Source organism: Microcebus murinus, chromosome 26 (genome assembly GCF_040939455.1).
Source record: "Microcebus murinus isolate Inina chromosome 26, M.murinus_Inina_mat1.0, whole genome shotgun sequence".
Taxonomy (NCBI): domain Eukaryota; kingdom Metazoa; phylum Chordata; class Mammalia; order Primates; family Cheirogaleidae; genus Microcebus; species Microcebus murinus.
The window spans coordinates 15,183,840-15,204,865 of NC_134129.1; the positions used below are offsets into that span (position 1 = coordinate 15,183,840).

The window sequence follows — 21,026 nt, forward strand, 5'->3', positions numbered from 1 at the left end:
GGACTACAGGCATCGCCACCATGCCCGGCTAATTTTTTTCTATATATTTTTAGTTGGCCAATTAATTTATTTCTATTTTTAGTAGAGATGGGGGGGGTCTTACTCTGGCTCAGGCTGGTCTCGAACTCCTGACCTCGATCTATACTCCCACCTCGGCCTCCAAGAGTACTGGGATTATAGACAGGTGTGAGCCTCCGCACCTGGCCCTAACTCATTCTTTATGTAATTACATGGCTCGGGGGGGGGGGGTTCTGTGTTTCAGGTTTTGAGAACCCTCAGCCTCTATAGCTTCCAGGGGTCTGGACAGTGCTGCTTGGTCATGCGGAATGCTTCACCCCCGTGACAGTACCCAACTAAGAGGCAGAAAGCACCTTCCTCCAATCAACTGATGAAAACTGAGCTCTGTTCAAGAAGCAAGTAGAAATAAGGGTTGAGGTGGAGCATGAATATCTCACTTTGAAATGCCTCTTTCAAAACCCAAGCCAACCTCTTCCAACCACTTTCTTGGGATTCCTGATGTCAGCTTTGCCAATCGCTTTTTTCATATGAATTTTTAGATAATCTCATTTAGGAAGAATGAGATTATGCCAGTTGTATTAGATTAGACCATAAAATTGCTGTTATTTGACCATGATTTTGCCAACAAAAATGGTCACATGAATCAACCTAATAAGAATCATGGCTGTGTGTAAAATTTCCAAGATGTCTTCTACACCTATTTTTCAATTTAAATAGAGACCCTCGGTTTTTAAGAATGAAATGAGAAAATATAGCACATATGAAAGTTCTTAATAAATGTTGGTGGAATCCTCAAGTCTATAAATCCTACTGTGATTGGGTAGCCCTGCATGTATTTTATGAAAATTGGGTACAAAACTTTCTGATGTTAAGGTGAATACACTTTAATACTTTAAAGTTTAATTTTTCTAAGCTTGAAATAATCAAAAAACCCATTTGATTTATACATTTACATTTTTATTAGAATTCTTCAGAACTGTCAACAATTTGGACAACATATCAGGAATAAAACACGTGAAACATCAACATCCTTTAAACTTACACCGCTTACATATTTACACATAAAGTTACTGTATATATAAAAAATATTTCCGAGGACTCATGGGCTTGGGAATATTCAAAAGACATTATTGCTACATTTCAATATTTACAAAAAAAGCCACAAAATAATTTCAAACATTAAGCCACTGCAAAGAAACATCCGATGTAAGAAAAAATTATAAAAATATAAACTTTCAAGAATATCCAAGACAAAACTCTCAATGAAGTGCCCCTGAAGTACCTAGACATCTACAAGAAACAACCACTTTTACTAATAATCAAAGTCAATAGAAACGCAAAAGGAATTTTACAGACAAAGTATGGCAAAACAGCAACAATTTCGTAGGGGACAACACAACCCCAAAACCGGTTAACTTTGGAAAAGGTGCGATTGCGTAGAACTTCAGTGCAAATGGAAACTTCCAGATAATGGCCACAGTTGTCTAAATGTAGTCTAAGGGACCTAGGAGGGGGAAACCGTGAAGGCAACATACCTGAATCTTGCAAGACAACACACAAATCTTGCCATGTATACATTATTTACCTTTTATACTGGGCAGGGAGGAGGGGGGAAAAACAGGTAGACTACAGGAATAATAATATCTAGGCTACAGTCTAAAGGGTAAAATGTAAGTATGTCTCAGTGGGACAGTAGCGTTATATAAGATCTAAGGAATGGGTACAGTATGCTGAGTCTAAATAACAGAGTGTCTTAAGTGCAGGTGGGCTGCAAATAGGTACTGAAGCCTTCTGCTTCGTATGCGCTTTTATGGAAGCTTCTAGAAAGCTGTGTGAAGGCAAACAAGAGCAGTAGGGATAATGAAAGCCAAGTGACTTCTTGGGTACCGAAGGACCCTCTTGGACTTGGGGCAAGAATACCCCTCTAAAATATTTGTCTACACACACACACACACACATACACACACACACACACACACCACACACACACACACACACACACACGCACTTCTATAGATACTGGCCTGGTGTCCAGGACATGCCTGTGAGGAAGGCTGAATCTACATTTTATCTCCTGCTACATAAGAATCCGAGCCAAGACAGCACTATCTTCTCACCCCCAGGGGGGGTGGGGGTCACGCAGTAAATCAGGAACTTTCTCAAACGGCATCAAATCCATCAAGTGCAATGCCATTCCAAAGCTGGTAGGCTCGTTTTCTGGAGAATCTATAGAGCAAGTTCATCGGCTAAAAGAGGAGATTTTGTTAAGACTGTGCTTGGCTGTTACGTTTCTTTTACTTAAAAAAAAAAAAAAAGTATTATCTGTTTCCTTCAAACGTATATGGCTCCTAATCTATTCCTACACACGGTGGACACGACACTAGGGTCGCACACAGAAACGAAACCTCGTGGGGTTTCGCCCCTCGAATGTATGAACGTGGGCAATGGATAGATGAGTGTATATACAAACGCTGGCGGGGGAGGCCTTCTCTCCAACTCCCTAAGAGCAAACTCTAGTCAAAAGCCAGGGGAGCGGTATGAAAACTCATACAGTGGTCTACAGCAGCTACCTTTACCCATGCTTAGGGAATAATTGTTCATGCCCTATGTCTCAATCCGAGGATGAAACACCAGATTCCTTAAGTCCAGATCCTCACACGTCTGTCCTGTGTTCGAATCATGTTCTGTCTTTCCATATAAACGGTTTAGGTTTTAGCTTCTAATCTTACCCTATCATCTTGGCTAATTCTCAAGGCCAGGTGTGACTGCTACCACCTACTCATATCAACTATCAACCGGACTCTTCCAACAGAAAGTGGAAAACCCTTGGAAAGACATCTGGGCATCTAGCCCATCCCTCCCTCTCTCTTTTTTTTCCAAATCAGAATTTTTTTTTTTTTTCTGTTTCCCATAGGAGCTACTTTGCCATTGGGAATATATATACAGTTCGAACCTTTGCAAGGGGATGGTGGCTGACGACAAAAGCCATCGCGGCCACTAAAGTGTGCTTAGAAAGACAGGATTTACAGTGGGCTGCCCACTCCCCTGGAGCAGGGTGCAAGTCGAGGGAAAACAAAAGAACCATCGTGGAAGCCGAAAGAATGGGGGATCACCCCTGCGTGGGAGACCCCCGCAGACTCGTTCCGATCAGACGTCTTCCTGGACCAGCAGGGGCTGGGAGGAGGAAGCCGTGCTGCCCACAGAATTGATCCTCACAGAATGGTCCACCACGCGGCTCTCGGGCTTGGGGCTGCAGTTTGCTAAATTGGAATAAATCTGAGAAAAAGAAGCCCACAGTCAATAGCCCAGTCCCTGCAATGAATACAACAACAAAAGGGCACACTGCCAGCATCAAAATCACAAATAGGCCGGGCGCGGCGGCTCACACCTGTAACCCTAGGACTCTGGGAGGCCGAGGCGGGAGGATCGCTCGAGGCCAGGAGTTCGAAACCAGCCTGAGCAAGAGCGAGACCCCCGTCTCTACTAAAAATAGAAAGAAATGAATTGGCCAACTAAACATATATAGAAAAAATGAGCCGGGCATGGTGGCGCATGCCTGTAGTTCCAGCTACTTGGGAGGCTGAGGCAGGAGGATTGCTTGAGCCCAGGAGTTGGAGGTTGCTGTGAGCTAGGCTGACACCATGGCACTCTAGTCTGGACAACAGAGTGAGACTGTGTCTCAAAAAAAAAAAAAAAAAAAAAAAAAAGTCACAAATAATTGAGGAAGACTCTTAAAAGAGAGGTGTTTTATAAGAACTCAGTTTCCCAAACCTAAGTCGTATTGACAAAACAAAAACAACCCCCCATTTTTTCCCAAGGAAATCACTTTACGCAAGAAGTGCTGGCAAAACATGTGCACACCCGGCTTTTCTGCTGGGACCCATCTAATGGGAATGAACATGATCTAACCCACTACAGGGGGGTTATAAATCTCTAGAGCCAACTACAACAACCCAACAGCCCCACGTCATTTGCTGAGAAACCCATGGCCCTTCCAGGGGTCTCTTGTCAAGAATCAAAGCAACTGGGTGGAAAATACTGTTTTAAGTTGAAATAGGCTTTGACACCCAGGAAAACAAGCTTGAACCCACAAATATCAGTAGTGTGTGCTATTGGAAGAGATAGCACCAAGCACACAGCCCAGAAAAAAAAAAAAGCAGCTTAAAAAAAAATCTGAGTCAAAGTAGGGATCACTAATTCTTGCTTAAAAGCAGGAGAGGAAATAATGGATTTGAGTTTTCCTTCCCCCATGCCCAAATCACAGGGAGGGATCTTCCAACTTCAAACGACTCCTCATTCTGTGTGGCTCGCGGGCCTGACAGCTATCTGCCTCTCCCGGCTATGCTTGTTTGATCAGAAGGTTTATTTCAGCGCAGGAACAAGCTGTCTTTTCGATGCTTTTCTTCTAGTTCTGATCACCCCAACCCTCCGGAGCATGAACGGCCCCGGCCATGTGAGAGTGAGAACACGCCAACCCCATGACCAGCATTTGGGGTGGGAAGGAAACACGGCAAATCCTTATGGAAACTTCTACTTCCACACTTCTGAGTGTACAGCCCTCCCCAGCCCTTCCCCCTCCGCTTCTCACATCCCTCTTTGGCTCAGAACAGGGTGGGGGTTGGGCAGAAAGAACTGGTTCCCATTGCTTTACTTCCCCCCAACCTGAAGCTGAATTGACAACCTAAGCCCAGGGAAGAAGGGGTGGGGAGGTTAGTTGTCACCCCCAAAAAAACCTGCAAAGGAGGAACAGACAGAAAGGCGATTCTATGCCTGGCCAGAGTGTACTCACGTGATTGGTGCTATCCGAAATCTGCTTCTCAATGAGCTGAACGATCTGCTTGAATGTTGGCCTTTTTAGAGGATCAGCATCCCAGCAAGTCTTCATTATGTCATACCTGCAAAACGAGGGCCACTTACTGTCCCTCCTCCTCAATGCCTTCAGATGCATGCCCTGCAACAACTTGCAAACTAATTCCAGAGCTGTGCAACTGGGCGCATGGCATGAAATGTGCATGCATAAAATAAAACCACTGCATGGTACGAAGTGTTGCTGCAACTTTGTTTTTGGTGACAGGAGATTATGAAAATAAACGACAGAAATAAAAAGGAACCAAATGACGATTGCAAACTGGGCTGGTTGAAAACCCTCAACATCTGGGCTTCTGTCTTTAAAAAATAAAAAGGGGAAACGTGGTCTGGAGGAAAAACTTCTGGGGCCCTTACATTTCGGCAGGTGCGTGCTCGGGGCTGAGCATTCGGAAGCCTTCCTTGATCATCTTGTAGAACTTAGAGTCCACGGGCATCCCAGGGTAGGGGCTGCTTCCTGCGGCACAAACAGTTTGCAAACTGAGCGTTAATCACAGCCAAGCAGGACACCCACAAAACCTCAAGAAGACGCTCAGACTCTTAACAAAGGTGTGTCTTTGGCCAGGATCGGTTTACCTAAAGAAAACAGCTCCCACAGAAAAATCCCGTAGGACCAGACGTCGCTTTCAAATGTGTACACGCAGTTGAAAATACTCTCGGGCGCCATCCACTTCACCGGCAGTCGAGCCTGCGATGGAAGCAGAACAGATTCCAAAACGTTAGCTAAGAAGCTACAAAAAAAAAAAAACCCCGAGCATTAAAGATTCTTCCAGATGTTACTCCCGCTGGAAGGTGGGGTGACAGCTTGAATAGCAACTCACAAAGGCCTGTTACCTACAGGATCTCAGAGGATCCCAACCACCTCTGACGTCTGCAGGTCACAACTGCATTATTCCCATTTTAAAGATGTGGACATTGAGTCAGTGTAGCCTGGTTATTAAGACGTCAGAGACAGCCAGACACGGATTTGAATCCCGGCTCCGCCACTGGCCCTGAGTGACGCAGAGATTTGTCACATGCCATTGCGCATGTTTCCTCCTTCTTGTTCCTTAATAACAGAAACATGGCCTCCCACATTCGGGACTACATTTCCCAGCCTCCCTTGCAGCTAGCTGTAGTCATGTGACCCAGCCCTGACCACCGAGTCGGAGTCGTAGGCACTGTATAGCAGCTTCAGGAAAATGTCCTCAAAATATAGCTGGCACATACATGCCCCCTGCCCTGTTTCCTCTAGTGTCTTTGCCTCCTGCCTCCTGGATGGGACGGCTGGCTGTCCTCGTGTTGGTCATCTCGGACCATGAAGATGATCCAAGAAAGAATTGGTCCTGAGCATTTCACGGAACCTCTGTACCAACCCTGGCCTGCTACCCCCAGACTTCTTTTACACTTTTATTTTGCGTTTTCTGTCATATGCAACCAAAACTCCCCCTTCACTTATATATTGCGAAAGTTACTTAAATATTTTGTCATTAAGGCTCCATAGCTTCTCCTATAAAAGAAAATCAACACCCCTAATTTCATGTTCTAGGGGTTAAATGAGGTAATATGGGTTAAAATGCTCAGCACTGCCGGACTCATTAAGTATCTGAAGAATCCCCTAGCATAAAAGCAAGTGCTCGATCAATAATAGTGGCTCATCAAGATTGGGACTGTTCTGAGGGGTGCAGTGGCAGGTTCCGAGCAAGTATTCAACAGCTGAACTGCATGTCCTGAACTCTTTCCACTGAGATTGAACTAAACTTTCTGTGACTATTCCTCTTGGATTTATTCTGGATCCCTGGATTTTATAATCTACCATAAAAAGCTAAAGCAATCCTCCTCTTAATCCATTTAGGATTGAAAACTGGGAAGACAGTTTTTTTCTGGTCTTAAAGTTATTTTAGTCTTTTTTTTTTTTTAAAGGCTTCCAATATCCTTTCCCTAAACCTGCTCTCGGGTCTCTTCACCTGTGACCTAACGGTATCCTGCATTCAGAGGCCTGTGAACCTCAGAGGGGAAAAAAAAAATCACATCCTTAGTTTCACTAACTGTTAAATGAAGTCTATAGCATTTCCTTCAATTACAAACGAAGGCAGTAACAATCCACAGTAGAATCAGCAGTACCTGTAACTCTGTCACCAACAGTAATCACAGGTATTGTCACACCCTATGACAGTGCTTACTAGGATCTCAATATTTCCATGCATCACCACTTTGAAAATACAGTCGTTTTTAGAGCCATAGCCTGTTACTCTGTGTCGTAAATACATGTGCCAACCTATCACAAATTTACTTAATAGTTTGATACCTACTTCAATTTAACTGCTTTTCTTACTGATTCTATGTATTTTATTTTAGGCACTGAAAACAGTATTCTAACAAGGGTTCCACACACACATGAAATGCAAGAACTTTCAGAAAACACCTGACCCACGCAGAGTTCTCAAATGACTACAGTATAAATTTGAGGCTGTAACTTGTGAGTTTCCTTGTTTTTAACTTGGCCCATAAATTCTTCTTACCCACTACTTCCCTGGTGAGAATGATGTCTGATTTAAGGTTAGTTCGACAGACTTGAGCTGAAGTCTATGATTTGGAAGCCCGGTGGGGACCCAACCTCTCTTGTCAATTCCAACTAAGGTCACAAACCAATAACAAGCTCGGAAAAAGCTGTGGCATTACCAATGTCACCATTATTTCGATTTCAAATAAAAGACCTATAAAGAATAGTAAGAACGTGCCTGGCATAGTCTAAGCACTTTGCACATTGAACTCATTTAATTCTCACAATGACTCTTCTGAGGCGGGTGTCAACTATTATTCCGAAGTGGAGAGAATTATCCAACACCAAGACTCAGGTGTTGGATAATTCTTGACAATATTACACGGCTGCTAAATAATCTAAACAATTAGAACTCCTCAAGACAGGGGTTAGAGCCTGCTACCTTCTTCCTCTTGCCCTTCTGTCAATATTTAGAGACCTGGATAATAAACCACTTGCCATTCTTCCTTCTAAAATTGCACCAGGATGGAGAGAGGTTGTTTTTATCAACACTCTTGATGATGCTATCTAGCCTCAGGGGAGGCTTTCTAGAAATGCATGCTTTGGTCAGGAGCTAAGCCCAGTGACACATCTACAAAACCAAGTAGAGTACAGCCTACCCCTCCAGATGCCATGGTGATGAAGGAGAAGATATTATATTATCATAAGGGACACAAAAATCTACCTCTAGGAATAAATCTGGACCGTGGAAATGGACCCAAGAAAGCAGGCAGGGAAGACTGTGATTTTCCATACCAGTGGAATGCTGTTCTAGAAATCATGGGCTCTAGTTTCAGCCTCTGCTGACCCGTGTCACCTCTGATCAAGATCACTAGACTAGACCGCACCTTAGTTCCTCCAATTTTTTAAAATAAGAAGACATTATCTTCTAGAGCATGTGTTTGTTCTGAGGCTACACCAAACATTGGCGATAAAACAAAAGCACTCTGAAAAAAAAGTATTACTATGTTCTATAAACCAATTATTACTTTTATTTATCAACCTATTTAACAGCTCTCCAATGATCACGAGTCCAACATTCTACACAGCTAATGTGAAACATGATCTTCAATTTTAGTCTTTCTCCTACAGCTTGTCAATCTCAAAAAATTTCTCCTGCTGTGACCTTCAGGTCTACATTTTCTTACACTTGAGCAAAATCTAGTGCATTACTATTCTCGGGCTATCATGGAAATTCAGGCTATTTCTGTTTCCTTCACATGCCCCATAATTACACAATTAGAATTAGGAATTCTATTATTGAATGTTACTTGTAGTAATGTTCAGCGTGCCATGCACATTTTGCTGAAGTACACTTAATTGGACTGCTAAAATGTACGATATCTCAAGATAAGATTTGCATTATGAAAATCATAGGGGGCAATTTTTATCAAAACTTGAAACTAAAAGTCCTTCAGTTCGAGGTTGCAGTGAGCTATGATGGGTGTTTTCCAGATTGGGTGACAGAAAGGAAACATTCTCTTAAAAAATAAATAAATAAACTAAAAATCCTTCGCAGGATCATCAAAGCAGAGAATAGGTACTCACGTTTCCTTTAACCACATAATTCGAATCATTCTTGATGTCTCTGGCTAGACCAAAATCGCAAATCTTTGTGATCCGACCATGGGTAAGGAGAATATTTCTGGCTGCCAAATCTCTGTGAATACACTGTCAGGTTGGGGGAGAAAAGAAAAACCATTTAAATTCACTTTTAACGTTTCAAGACTGAAAACTACTTTTCAATACTAGAGCGCTGCTTATATTATCAAAATCCAATACTTTTGTTTTACATTAAAGTATTCGCCATGCCCAAAAATCAAAATCAAAATTATGCCTTGAATGCTGTTCCCACTTTATGTTTCACATAATCAGGACCATAATTACGATAATCGCTTTCAAAACCAATTCTAATAAATGCTTTTTTTTTTCTTGTCAGGACTAATTTCATCCATGGGAAAATACATTAGAAACAGTTGTATTGTATTTTTAAAACTGAAAATTCATTTTGCATGCATCTCTTTTGAGTATCCTTTCATAGAGCTCCTAAAATATCTTTGGGACTTCAATTTGACATCTCCCAAAGATGCGAGGAAGAGGGTCTTTATTTCAGCCGCCCTGTATCCTCTTTTAGTTTGGTAATTGTTTGGAAATGTCACCAATGATGTTTAAGGGTAGGATCTAAAACCTGATTCTATTCGGATTCCTCTCACCCTTCCACAGACCATGTTCTTTCTTGCTTTGGTTCCACTATTCTCTTCCCATCCTGTTACTTCATAAGCCATGCATACAATATTTGGGGTCTAACTTCAATAAAACTCAAGTATAAGCTTCATCAAGCATGGTACCTATGAGATACCCCCAGCATTTGCTGAAAAACACAATTCTCCACTACCTTCTAGGACAGGGGTCCTCAAACTACGGCCTGTTGGCCACATGTGGGTGTTTTTGCCCATTTGTTTTCTTACTTCAAAATAAGATATGTGCAGTGTGGATAGGAATTTGTTCACAGTTTTTTTTTTTTTTTGGTTTTTTTTTGAGACAGAGTCTCACTTTGTTGCCCAGGCTAGAGTGAGTGCCGTGGCGTCAGCCTACCTCACAGCAACCTCAATCTCCTGGGCTCAGCAATCCTCCTGCCTCAGCCTCCCGAGTAGTTGGGACTACAGGCATGAGCCACCATGCCCGGCTAATTTTTTGTATATATATTTTTAGTTGGCCAATTAATTTCTTTCTATTTTTGAGACGGAGTCTTGCTCTTGCTCAGGCTGGTTTCGAACTCCTGACCTCGAGCAATCCGCCTGCCTCGGCCTCCCAAAGTGCTAGGATTACAGGCATGAGCCACCATGCCCGGCCACGGTTTTTTTTTTTTTAAACTATAGTCCGGCCTTCCAACGGTCTGAGGGACAGTGAACTGGCCCCCCTGTTTAAAAAGTTTGAGGACCCCTGTTCTAGGAGAATAGCCTATATATATATATATCTCCTAAAAGCCAAAAGTTTTAAACGAATCCACTACATACAAGAAAAAACTCATGGAAAGCTCATGCAGACGGGCTTGTACTTTAAAGCTTATAAATTAGAATGGGAATTCCAAAGAGACAGCAGCTGAAACACGAAGAAACTATGTTTTCCTGTGCTTTCGATTGCCACACTTTGCAAGGACACTCTGCATTCTAACGACGGCTCTCGAGTGCTCCGTTCCACGAGGGACGCCCACTCAACTCACGTTCTTGGAGGCGAGGAAGGCCATGCCCTTGGCCACCTGGTAGGCAAAGCTCAGCAGGTCTTCCAGGTCCAGGGCCAGCTCGTCGTCCTCCATGATGGCAGGAGTCATGTCCTTCTCTATGTAGGAGCCTGGCAGGAAGAGGGGGATTTGCTTAGCAGTTAGAACCTTAAAGGTTAGGGAAAGAAAGGAAAGAAAAAGTGGTGGAATGACAAGACACCCAAGGCTGGCAATGAATGAAATATTGCAAACTGGCAGGCAAATCACCTCCCCCAGGGCTGAGGGAAGGTAGATGTGGAACCACCATAGCTAATAATATTCAACAATCCTGGGTGGGGTTACAGTATTATCCTTACGGGAGAGGAATAGTGGATTAATACGAAAATCCCATATCTGGAGTAAGATGTTCAGATAAAAAAAAAAAACCACATGCTCTGACCCCAAATACCCACTGGCAATCCTAACCACTGGGGACCACTGGCATTGCCACAGGACCCTCTTGTAGAGGAGAAGTGGTCACTGCCAGGAATGCCATCACATCCGACAATGGTAGGATGCATCTTCTGTAAGTGAGGTCGTTTTTATTGCTTGATTAGGTACCCACCTATTCTCGCAGATCTCCTTTTGTCGGCCTTGGTTGGGACAACGTAAGAAACTCCAGGTTTCATGTCCATGTACTCGTTAGTACTGTCATTGCTAGGACAGAGGAAACACCCGAGTCATGGCGGGGTCGAATGGGGAGTGCAGGGGCCACTAACAGGTCAAACTCGCTTTCTTCTCCCCCTAGGGGACCTAACGGGCTGATTTTATTCAAGGAAAGTAATGCAAAGCTTGAACGCAGAGTTTGAAAATATCGTTCTATAAGATAGTTCTTAGTATTCAATATTAGGGTCCAATCCTCAGGAATTAGGTGTCTGTCTTGTGTTCAATCACAGGGTAGATTCAGGTTAGGAGTGTCCTATCTCTTTACATAATGGATTTAATGGGAAACACAGAGCCAAAAAATGTTATCCCACATTACCTCAAACTCTCCTCTAAATTAGCCCCAGGAGACAAGATGAAAAAAAGACAAAGAACAAGTGCTTCCAAGATGTGTTTTGGGGAGACAGAGAGATCGTTAACATATAGCGACTGATGGAGGGAGGTTTAAAAAAAAAAAAAACAAGTTTAGTTCAGATAAACACCAATAATTTGGATGATTTTCTGAACCATCTGGACCTCTTGAATCTGCAACATTTGGCTGGAGACTCTTCAAGATTTCTAGGACTTCCTGCTCCTGATTAGCATAGAAACACCATGACAACAATCTCCTTCAGAGTGTGCTGGTGGTTCCAATCCCATATGGGATCCCAAAGCACAAAGAACATCACACAGGATTTGAACGGTTTAGGCCATTATTTCAGAAAGTTAAAAAAAAATAAGTCTAGGGCCAAGGTTTCAAAAAGAAGGCAAAGTAGCTCATTTCTTCACTCAAAGAGCATATGCTCTGGGGAAACTAACGAAAGGTAGTTTGCACGGGATTTTACTATCTCTTTCAACCCTCAAACTACAGCCACATGCCCCCACCGAGGACATTTATCTGGTCCACTGGGTGTTTTTGCCACCGCTGCCTGTCCTGCTTAGCAGCCGACTGGTCCCAGGCCCACAGTGCGCATGTGTGGAATGTGCACCCCACTCTCCAACGGTCTGAGGGACAGTGACCTGGCCCCCCTTTTTAAAAAGTTTGAGGAGCCCTGACTTAGGTTTACAGGATTAAAAAAGATAAAAAGCTTCACCTGAGGTTTTCAACTTTAGCCGGAGGTACAGAAAATGGCTTTAAGAGATAAGTGACCATCAATAATATTTACTGAGGTTTGCTTGGCGACCCTGGCATTATAAGTTCAGGAGACAAAAATCTTGCCACCTCCAAACTTAGGGGATATGGAGTGAATAAAACAGGAGAGGAGGCCAGGCGTGGTGGCTCACGCCTGTAATCCTAGCACTCTGGGAAGCCGAGGCAGGTGGATTGCTCGAGGTCAGGAGTTCGAAACCAGCCTGAGCAAAAACGAGACCCCGTCTCTATTATAAAATAGAAAGAAATTAATTGGCCAACGAATATATATAGAAAAAATTAGCCGGGCATGGTGGTGCATGCCTGTAGTCCCAGCTACTCGGGAGGCTGAGATAGGAGGATCGCTTGAGCCCAGGAGTTTGAAGTTGCTGTGAGCTAGGCTGATGCCACGGCACTCTAGCCTGGGCAACAGAGTAAGACTCTGTCTCAAAAAAAAACAGGAGAGGAGAAATCTACAACACAACGGCAGCGATAGAAAGTACAGGGGCCTGGGCGAGACAACAGTGATGTCTGTTGGGCCAGGTACATCTAAGAAGTCGTCTTCAGTGGGGGACTGTGACATCATCCTCAAGAAAGAACAGGTACAGCAGAGAAGAATTCTATCCTGGCTATAAATCAAATTCCCCCTAAAGGAACCTGAAGCTCTCTATACATCATTCAAACTCAGAACAGGATTGATCATAAAAGAGATGAGAATAAGGTCCAGAGCTTTAAAAAATAAGCTGGAGTAGTTATGTCTTTTTATAGCATGATGCATTAAACGGGCTTGCAGGGGGGAGGACGGGACGTAGACGAGTGCAGAGGTACGTGGCAGGAAGGCTGGTGGAGAGACACGTTCGGAGCCCTCTGCCACTCTGCTAAAAGTTCGAAGGGACATTACTGTGACAACTTGACAGCATCTTCCTATAAACAGCATCTCCCTGCAAAGACGCACATACCACCAAGCTCACCAGCAGAAATGGAAATGCACACAAGAGCGGAGCCGTAAGACAAACAGATAGAAAATTCATTCAGTTGTGCAGAACTAAAGCTGAGAAAAAAAAAAAACACAACCCTAAAGATGCATTTTTAAAAAAAATCCATCAGCAAAGCTCTAAGTTGAACACAGTCTGAATCTTTCTTTAAAAACACTATTTGAACTTTCTAAACTGTTAATCACATTTAAATGATTTAATAAGGGATGTCACGCCTCAGAGTACCTCGGTGCGTTTTCCAAAGAATCAGGCTTGATTGCAAACCCCCCTGACCCCACACGCTGCCTGCCGACTGTCTATGTCAATCAGTCTTACCAGGAAGACTCTTTTGAATGTAGAAGGTTCTTATAAAGTGCTGCCTCTGCATGCTCTTCCTGCTTTGAGCAAATAAATGAATCACGTTTGCGTCGCAAAAAATTCAAAAGATCACCATAGCAACAGTATTCCGTAATGACCAAGGTGGGCCCTGTGAGCACGGAAGAGAAGGTGAGAAAGAGGTGAGGCATATAGATCATGCTGCCTCCTCCCAAAAACACCCAAGGGTGCTCATGGCCATGAACGTGCAGCTTCAATGCACCAGCTTACCTAGTCCAATGTCATCCTATCTGTTAGCATCCCTTATCAAAAAAAAAAAAAAAAAAGCAGCATGACGTGGAGAAAACTAAAACAAGCACGCCTCTTTCTACCTGAATTTCTAAGTGACATTAGTGCATGGGGCTGGGCGTGACAGCTGCTTTCACAGACACAAGTCACTGCTTCCAAAATTCTGCACTCATCCAACTTCCTGCGTGCATTGCTTTGATTCCCTCCTGTTTACAGCAGGGCTGCGTGTGCTCTCTGCCACGTTCTTATGGCAATGACGAAGGGCACACACTGCAGCCTCGCAGGAGATCAGCCCAGAAAGTGGGTGGAAACCCGAGACGACCTGTATTCCCAGCGCCACTAGCTGAAAAATTCTCTGCTGTTGCAGGTGCTTGAAGCTGCAGTTCCAAAACAACAGGCAACTATTTAACTTGGGGCAGAAATTTTCTCATGAACAATTCACGACGCAGTGAAGCCACATGTATGGGGTTGTTTTAAGGCCTTACAGAAAAAGCTGTTAACTTTAGCTCGGATCTCTCCAGATCACCGGGAAGAGTTCCTTTTATGCATCTTTGTTCCTTCAGACCAAAATGCTGTCTGCAGACACCACGGACATCCTCCGTGGGAACCTCGACTGAGGCTTCAGATAGGAAATTTATTTTTACAGAAGTGAAATGTTACTCTGGGAGGCCGAGGCAGGCGGATTGCTCAAGGTCAGGAGTTCGAAACCAGCCTGAGCAAGAGCGAGACTCCCGTCTCTACCATAAATAGAAAGAAATTAATTGGCCAACTAATATAAATAGAAAAAATTAGCCGGGCATGGAGGCGCATGCCTGTAGTCCCAGCTAATCAGGAGGCTGAGGCAGGAGGATTGCTTGAGCCCAGGATTTCGAGGCTGCTGTGAGCTAGGCTGACGCCAAGGCACTCACTCTAGCCTGGGCAACAAAGCGAGACTCTGTCTCAATTAAAAATAATAATAATAACAAAAAACAAAAAAGAAGTAAAATGTTTGCCTCGTTTGGTGTATATTTGAGAACTTATAGGTTTAGAGACCTATTTTAAATTATGGTATGGAAATGAATATTTACCCTTTTAGTGACTATATCTGATTCAGCAATATATAAAGCTTGCAAGGTAGGAAAATCCTTCCAGTTGAGATGAGACATTCAAGAGGTAAAGGTTGTTGATTTTACATACATGATAGTAACTAGGTTGTCCTACCCCATGATGATAAAACTAAAATCTATTTTTTTTTTTTTTGAGACAGGATCTTCCTCTGTTACCCAGGCTAACGGGCAGTGGCACTATCAAAGCTCACTGCAACCTCAAACTTCTGGGCTCAAGCGATCCTCCTGCCTCAGCCTCCCAAGTAGCTGGGACTACAGGCATGCTCCACCATGCCCGGCTAATTTTTTCTATTTTTTGTAGAGATGGGGTCTCACTCTTGCTCAGGCTGGTCTCAAACTGCTGGCCTCAAGCGATCCTCCTTGCCTCAGCCTCCCAAAGTGCTAGGATTACAGGCATCAGCCAACACTCCCAGCCTAAAATCTATATTCTTAAGAACAATAAAAAAAACAAAAATCTAGCAAGAGAGAACAGTCTGGGTAAAAATCTTGCAAACAGTTTATAATCAAGCATTATCCAAATCTTATTAAAACGTCACCCTTTGATAACCTGGCAGCTGATAAAAGGCAATACACACATGGGTTTACCTCCAATGGTGCATGCTCCAAGAAGATTCACAATGTTCATGTGATTACCCAGGTAACTCAGGACTTTGAGCTCAGACATCAGGGCTTCTCGTTCCGTTAGATGGGCGCTTGCTACAAAATTAGAAACATCTCATTTACGCACAAATCGAATTTGGCAAACGGATGCTTTGCAACGCAGGAGTTTGCAGGAACTTACGTTTGAGCATCTTCACGGCGACAGTCATGGCCGAGTCTGACTTAATCAAGCCGTAAGCAGTGGCCTCAACAACTTTCCCGAAGGCACCTGCACCCAAGGTTTTCCCTTTAGAAAGGAAGACAGTGAGGTTAAATGGTGGCGGGGGTGGTGGGACCGAAGGACCCCTTGTGTTAATTTCAAAATCACAAAAAAAAAGGAAATCAAAGACAAATTTGTCTAGAAGCATTTTCCTATGTTTTCTATGCCCGACCTAGCAGGGGTGGTGGGGAAAATTTCACAGATAATGCTCACTGTTTCAGGTGGAACAAAACAAAGGAAGCCATCGGGGTTCCCTAAAGTCATGCTATCTATGTGCACACAGAGAGGTTACTCGGAAAGCCCCCGTCTCGTACTGACCAAAACTCAGCCTATTTCTGGGAAACTCCCATTTGTGATCATAAGGAAGTTGCGTTGGGTCTATGTAAACATAATTGTTTCCATTGATCTCCTCGACAACCTTCCACTGCACTTCATACATCGGTTTCTGGATGGGAGAGAGAGAGAGAGAGAGATTATATTTTAATGATTAACATCTTGGTCATGATAGCACTCAGGGGAGAGAACAGGTGAGTGGTTACCTGCAAATATTTGTAGGTAAGAATCATCACGACGATGCACATCATACCAGCTACGATTACAAAACCGATCAGCAAAGGAGTGAACAGGGTGTGGGGATGGATTTGTTCTAAAATAAAACACAAATGGGGAAGCACAAACAATCAGAAGGATAGGGTCTTCGCCAGAACTACTTACCCCGAAATGGAACCGCCTCCCAGCTTATAACCCATGGCAAGATGCAAAGCTATGACTCTCCTATCCTTACCTTGCTTATAGTGTACCTGTTATTCAAATGACTCTTTGGAAATACGACTTTAAACCAGAGTACTGCGGAACAGAAGTTGAGACTTCCGTAGCACAAGAGTAATTGTATGCTGTTTTTCAATGAAAAGTAACATCTGAATGAATTTTGTACTTCAATCAAATCCCTGCCTTGTACAACTTTAAAAAGGAGCTTCTTTTATGGATGGTTTGTATTTTCTTTTTTACGCTGTCCTGTAAATTCCAAATTCTACAACTGTGCACGATTGTCTTTTACAACCAAGAAAAACATTTTTAAAGTATTCTTTTCATTGCCCTGTCTGAAAAATCAATGATGTAGAACAATGGAAGATTCTTTCACTCACTATTCAAAAACTGAGAAAAATATAGCACTATTTGGCACTAGTCTTTGCCAACTCAAAAAAAACCCAAAAAACAAAAAACCCAAAAACTGAGCCCTCAAAACGTAGGTGCCCAGTGTCTTTTGTGTTCTAACTTTATACCAATTCATCAACCCATCCACGAGGATCATTTAACTTATGTTAGCAGAGGTAGTCACTCATGAACCAAATTTTAAACATTTTAAAGAAACCACTTGCTAACGTGATTTCATAAAAGACAGTGTTAACTTTCTGATACACTGTCTGGCAAAGTGTGAAAATAACTCATTTTAAATATCTGAAATTTTAAACTGAATTTAAATTTTAAATCGTTCTGTTTGGGTATAAGGTAAATACCTTTCTCTATGTGCTTTCTCTATCCATTTTCAATGGAGACAATTGTAACCATACAATTAATTATATGTATAGAAGACACACGTGTGCACACATATAAAATATATAAAAGTAGCGTGGGTTGCATGACTCAGTGAAAGCATACATTTTATTAGCAAACTAGTACGAAATGAAACTCGATGACAGTACGGTGACAGTACGATGGGATGCATGTAGTACCGGAAATGACATGGCGCATGTTGGAATGGATTGAAAGTCATGATTGATATGTGGTGGACAGAGCCTAAACATCCCCTTAAATTGGATTAAAAAGAAATATACCTTTGTTGTTACCTTTAAATGCAAAGTTAAAATAGGCAGAAGTTTTGCCCACATCGTTGGAGGCCTTACATTCAACCGTGCCATTGTGCCTGAATGCACCCGAGTCTATGGAACTCTGAACCACGAGCTTCCCGAAGGCTGGCCCGGATGAGTTCTGTATCTGCACATCCACGGGCAGCACAGGAGCAGAGCACCTAGGGGAGAAAACAACCACCCAGACTTACTCTAGGAAAAGAAATAAACATGCAACAACATCTACTTAAAGCTAGACGTTCAGCCGGGCATGGGGGCTCACGCCTGTAATCCTAGCACCCTGGGAGGCCAGGGCGGGAGGATCACTCGAGGTCAGGAGTTCGAGACCAGCCTGAGCAACAGCGAGACCCCCGTCTCTACTAAAAAATAGAAAGAAATTAGCTGGACAACTAAAATTATATAGAAAAAAATTAGCCGGGCATGGTGGTGCATGCCTGTAGTCCCAGCTACTCTACTCGGGAGGCTGAGGCAGGAGGATCGCTTGAGCCCAGGAGTTGGGGGTTGCTGTGAGCTAGGCTGACGCCACAGCATTCTAGACAGGGCAACAGAGTGAGACTCTGTCTCAAAAAAAAAAAAAAAAAAAAAGCTAGATGTTCATAATCGATAAAAATCAATAAAAAATTTCCTTTTGCGACTGTCAGTGTTTGACGAGGAATGGGCACTTTTGTGGCCAGGCAAGAAAAGCACTATGGACAAGAAGAAAAATGAGGCTTGGGATTGACATGTGGGTTTGGATCCGATCCTGACAAGTTGCTTAAACTCTGCACGATGCAGTTGCTACAGGAAACACTCAGATGGGATGATGGTTGACGCCCCTCCTGGGGGGTTACTGAAAGGACTAGAAATGAATCCCATATAATGGCTGGCATAGATGCTAGTACACAATAGATCTTTTTTTTTTTTTTTTTGAGACAGAGTCTCACTCTGTTGCCCCGGCTAGAGTGAGTAGCATGGCGTCAGCCTAGCTCACAGCAACCTCTAACTCCTGGGCTCAAGCGATCCTCCTGCCTCAGCCTCCCGAGTAGCTGGGACTACAGGCATGCACCACCATGCCCAGCTAATATTTTCTATACATTTTTAGTTGGCCAATTAATTTCTTTCCTATTTTTAGTAGAGACGGGGGTCTCACTCTTGCTCAGGCTGGTCTCGAACTCTTGACCTTGAGCGATCCTCCCGCCTCGACCTCCTAGAGTGCTAGGATTACAGGCATGAGCCACCACGCCCAGCCACACAGTAGATCATTATACATAAAAAAAAAAAAAAAAAAAAAAAAAAAAAAAAAAAAATTTGAAAGGGTGTGTGAATGGCTGAAATAACATAGCATGAACTGTCTACAAGGCTGAGGACAGCCAGACACTTCAAGGACCAGAGCTGGAGGTTCTAAGGAGGGAGGGCCAGTTGTACTGCAGGTGGCAAAAGCCACTGCCACCGTGAGCCCTATTTTTCAGGGGCCACACCCTGACCGCTCTATGCTAAACCTAGCCACTTCCTATTCCCTTCTTGACACCTCCACGTGAAATGTTTATTCTGTGCCTTGTCTGTCTCTACATTCTGGAATAGAAACTCACAAGGGCAGAGGCTCAGGTATGTTCTGCTCATTAGAACGGCGCCCCAGCACACTGCTGTCAAATCTATAAATATTTCCCGGATGAGTGTCACCACTGGGCTTGCTTCTATTGTGGGCATCCTTGCCTGGGGTCTTGAACTCTCCTTATTATTTCCCGGAAGAAAATATTCTGCTCCAACCCAGCTGAAAACAACAATCCTAGGTAACCTCTTCGACTGACTGTGACAAGGGAGGTCTATGCTATGAAAAATAACATTTCCACCGGCATCTGGACGATCCGATTGTGATGTTAAACTGGGCTTTTAAAGCCTGAGCATAAAATAGCAATTGATGGATAAAAACAGCACCCGTTGTTGACCCCGTTTTCAACTTCAGGTAATGCAAAAGGACAAGTTAAGACTTAAAGAGTGGGAGAAAGCAGCACAATGCCCATGTTCTCTGCTCAGGGGCTGGGCACCTAATTGAGGAGAAACCCTTCGGAAAACAGGTCGCTCACAAATGCCATATGCACGTTGCAATTGCGCGATCATTACTTTCTGGTGACTTGGCAATTAACTTCCCAGGTAATTTTTTTTCGTGATAACTACAACCACGTTTCCCACACACATTACCTCCTGTGTGCCGAATGGAAATCTAATTACCCTGTCCTGCAAAATTGCTTTATCTACCTGCAGGCTAGAAATTGCATGATAAATCCAGAAAGATAACCACCAAACTAGAGAAGTCATTCCGTAATCATTTTGCAGCAAACAAAATTAACGTCGAGCACGAAAAACATAGCAATTATCCCCTCTGAAAAAGCCACATGGCTAAGGAAAAAAAAAATAATAATAATAATCGAAACAAAGCTTTTTCAAAAAAGGAAAAAAAAAAAATCTGGAAAACATTTGAAATTCAACTGAATGGCAGTCCTTCTATTCTCTGCATTTTAAGCAGTGCCCAAAATAGTTATCTCACCTCTGCTCGGTTCCTGGACAAAAATACCAATCTATTGTGGGCTCGGGAAACCCTGCCGCCACACACTGTAGCATGCCATTCACGAGCCTGTCGTAAGTCAGGATTTCTGGTTTTGCTGCAAGAAAAGAGAAATGGCCAATAAGTCAGACTGCTGGGAAGACCTCAGCAAGACGCCCTCCACTCCCTCTCTAATCCTTAGAACCTTCCCCAGCTCAGGGTTCCCCTCTGCCCCCCAGAAAGGCTTTCATACAGTTCTAGCTACCCAGTCCCAGCAGGAACCAGCCACACCCTGCCGATGTACAAGTCTTCTAGAACTTTCTATCCCAGGGATGGTGGCTGAAGTAGAGGTTGCAGGGCCACCTGGCAGGGTTTGTGCTTCTCGTCAAGGGTCTAGGAGTCCCAGCTGCTCTAAAGGGAAAAAGTCCAGCTTAAAGGATTCCCGCCAATGGGATTTCGAGTTATTGTACCTGCCATAGGCACTTTAGGTCACGGTGGGAACTGGCACGGAGGAAATCAGGAGCTGCTACAGGAAAAGAAAAGCCCCTCTCTTTCTCTCGCTCACAAACTTTCTCCTTTCAGAGGGTGGTACTGATAAAGATCTGAATCACTCTATTTAGAAGGAAGTGAAAACAGGAG

At 43.4% G+C, this 21,026-nt stretch overlaps 1 protein-coding gene across 4 annotated transcripts in view; it reads right to left on the reverse strand.

Moving 5' to 3' along the window:
• Positions 1-948: 948 nt before the first annotated feature.
• KIT (KIT proto-oncogene, receptor tyrosine kinase) overlaps positions 949-21,026 on the reverse strand; it is an 87,540-nt gene continuing 67,462 nt past the window's right edge. For 2 of the 4 annotated variants that reach the window (XM_012758274.3, XM_075997905.1), the window contains exons 8-21: positions 20,391-20,505; positions 17,846-18,027; positions 16,538-16,644; positions 16,317-16,443; positions 15,921-16,025; positions 15,725-15,835; positions 13,746-13,896; positions 11,230-11,321; positions 10,629-10,756; positions 8,954-9,076; positions 5,461-5,572; positions 5,242-5,341; positions 4,808-4,913; positions 949-3,294 (exon numbers count right to left, since the gene is read on the reverse strand). In XM_012758274.3, the coding sequence (XP_012613728.2) occupies positions 3,166-3,294; positions 4,808-4,913; positions 5,242-5,341; positions 5,461-5,572; positions 8,954-9,076; positions 10,629-10,756; positions 11,230-11,321; positions 13,746-13,896; positions 15,725-15,835; positions 15,921-16,025; positions 16,317-16,443; positions 16,538-16,644; positions 17,846-18,027; positions 20,391-20,505 (1,688 nt within the window). In that variant the 3' untranslated portion in view covers positions 949-3,165. Of the gene's footprint in view, positions 3,295-4,807; positions 4,914-5,241; positions 5,342-5,460; positions 5,573-8,953; positions 9,077-10,628; positions 10,757-11,229; positions 11,322-13,745; positions 13,897-15,724; positions 15,836-15,920; positions 16,026-16,316; positions 16,444-16,537; positions 16,645-17,833; positions 18,028-20,390; positions 20,506-21,026 lie in introns of all 4 variants that reach the window. The other 2 variants (XM_012758273.3, XM_075997904.1) reach the window with 1 other exon arrangement.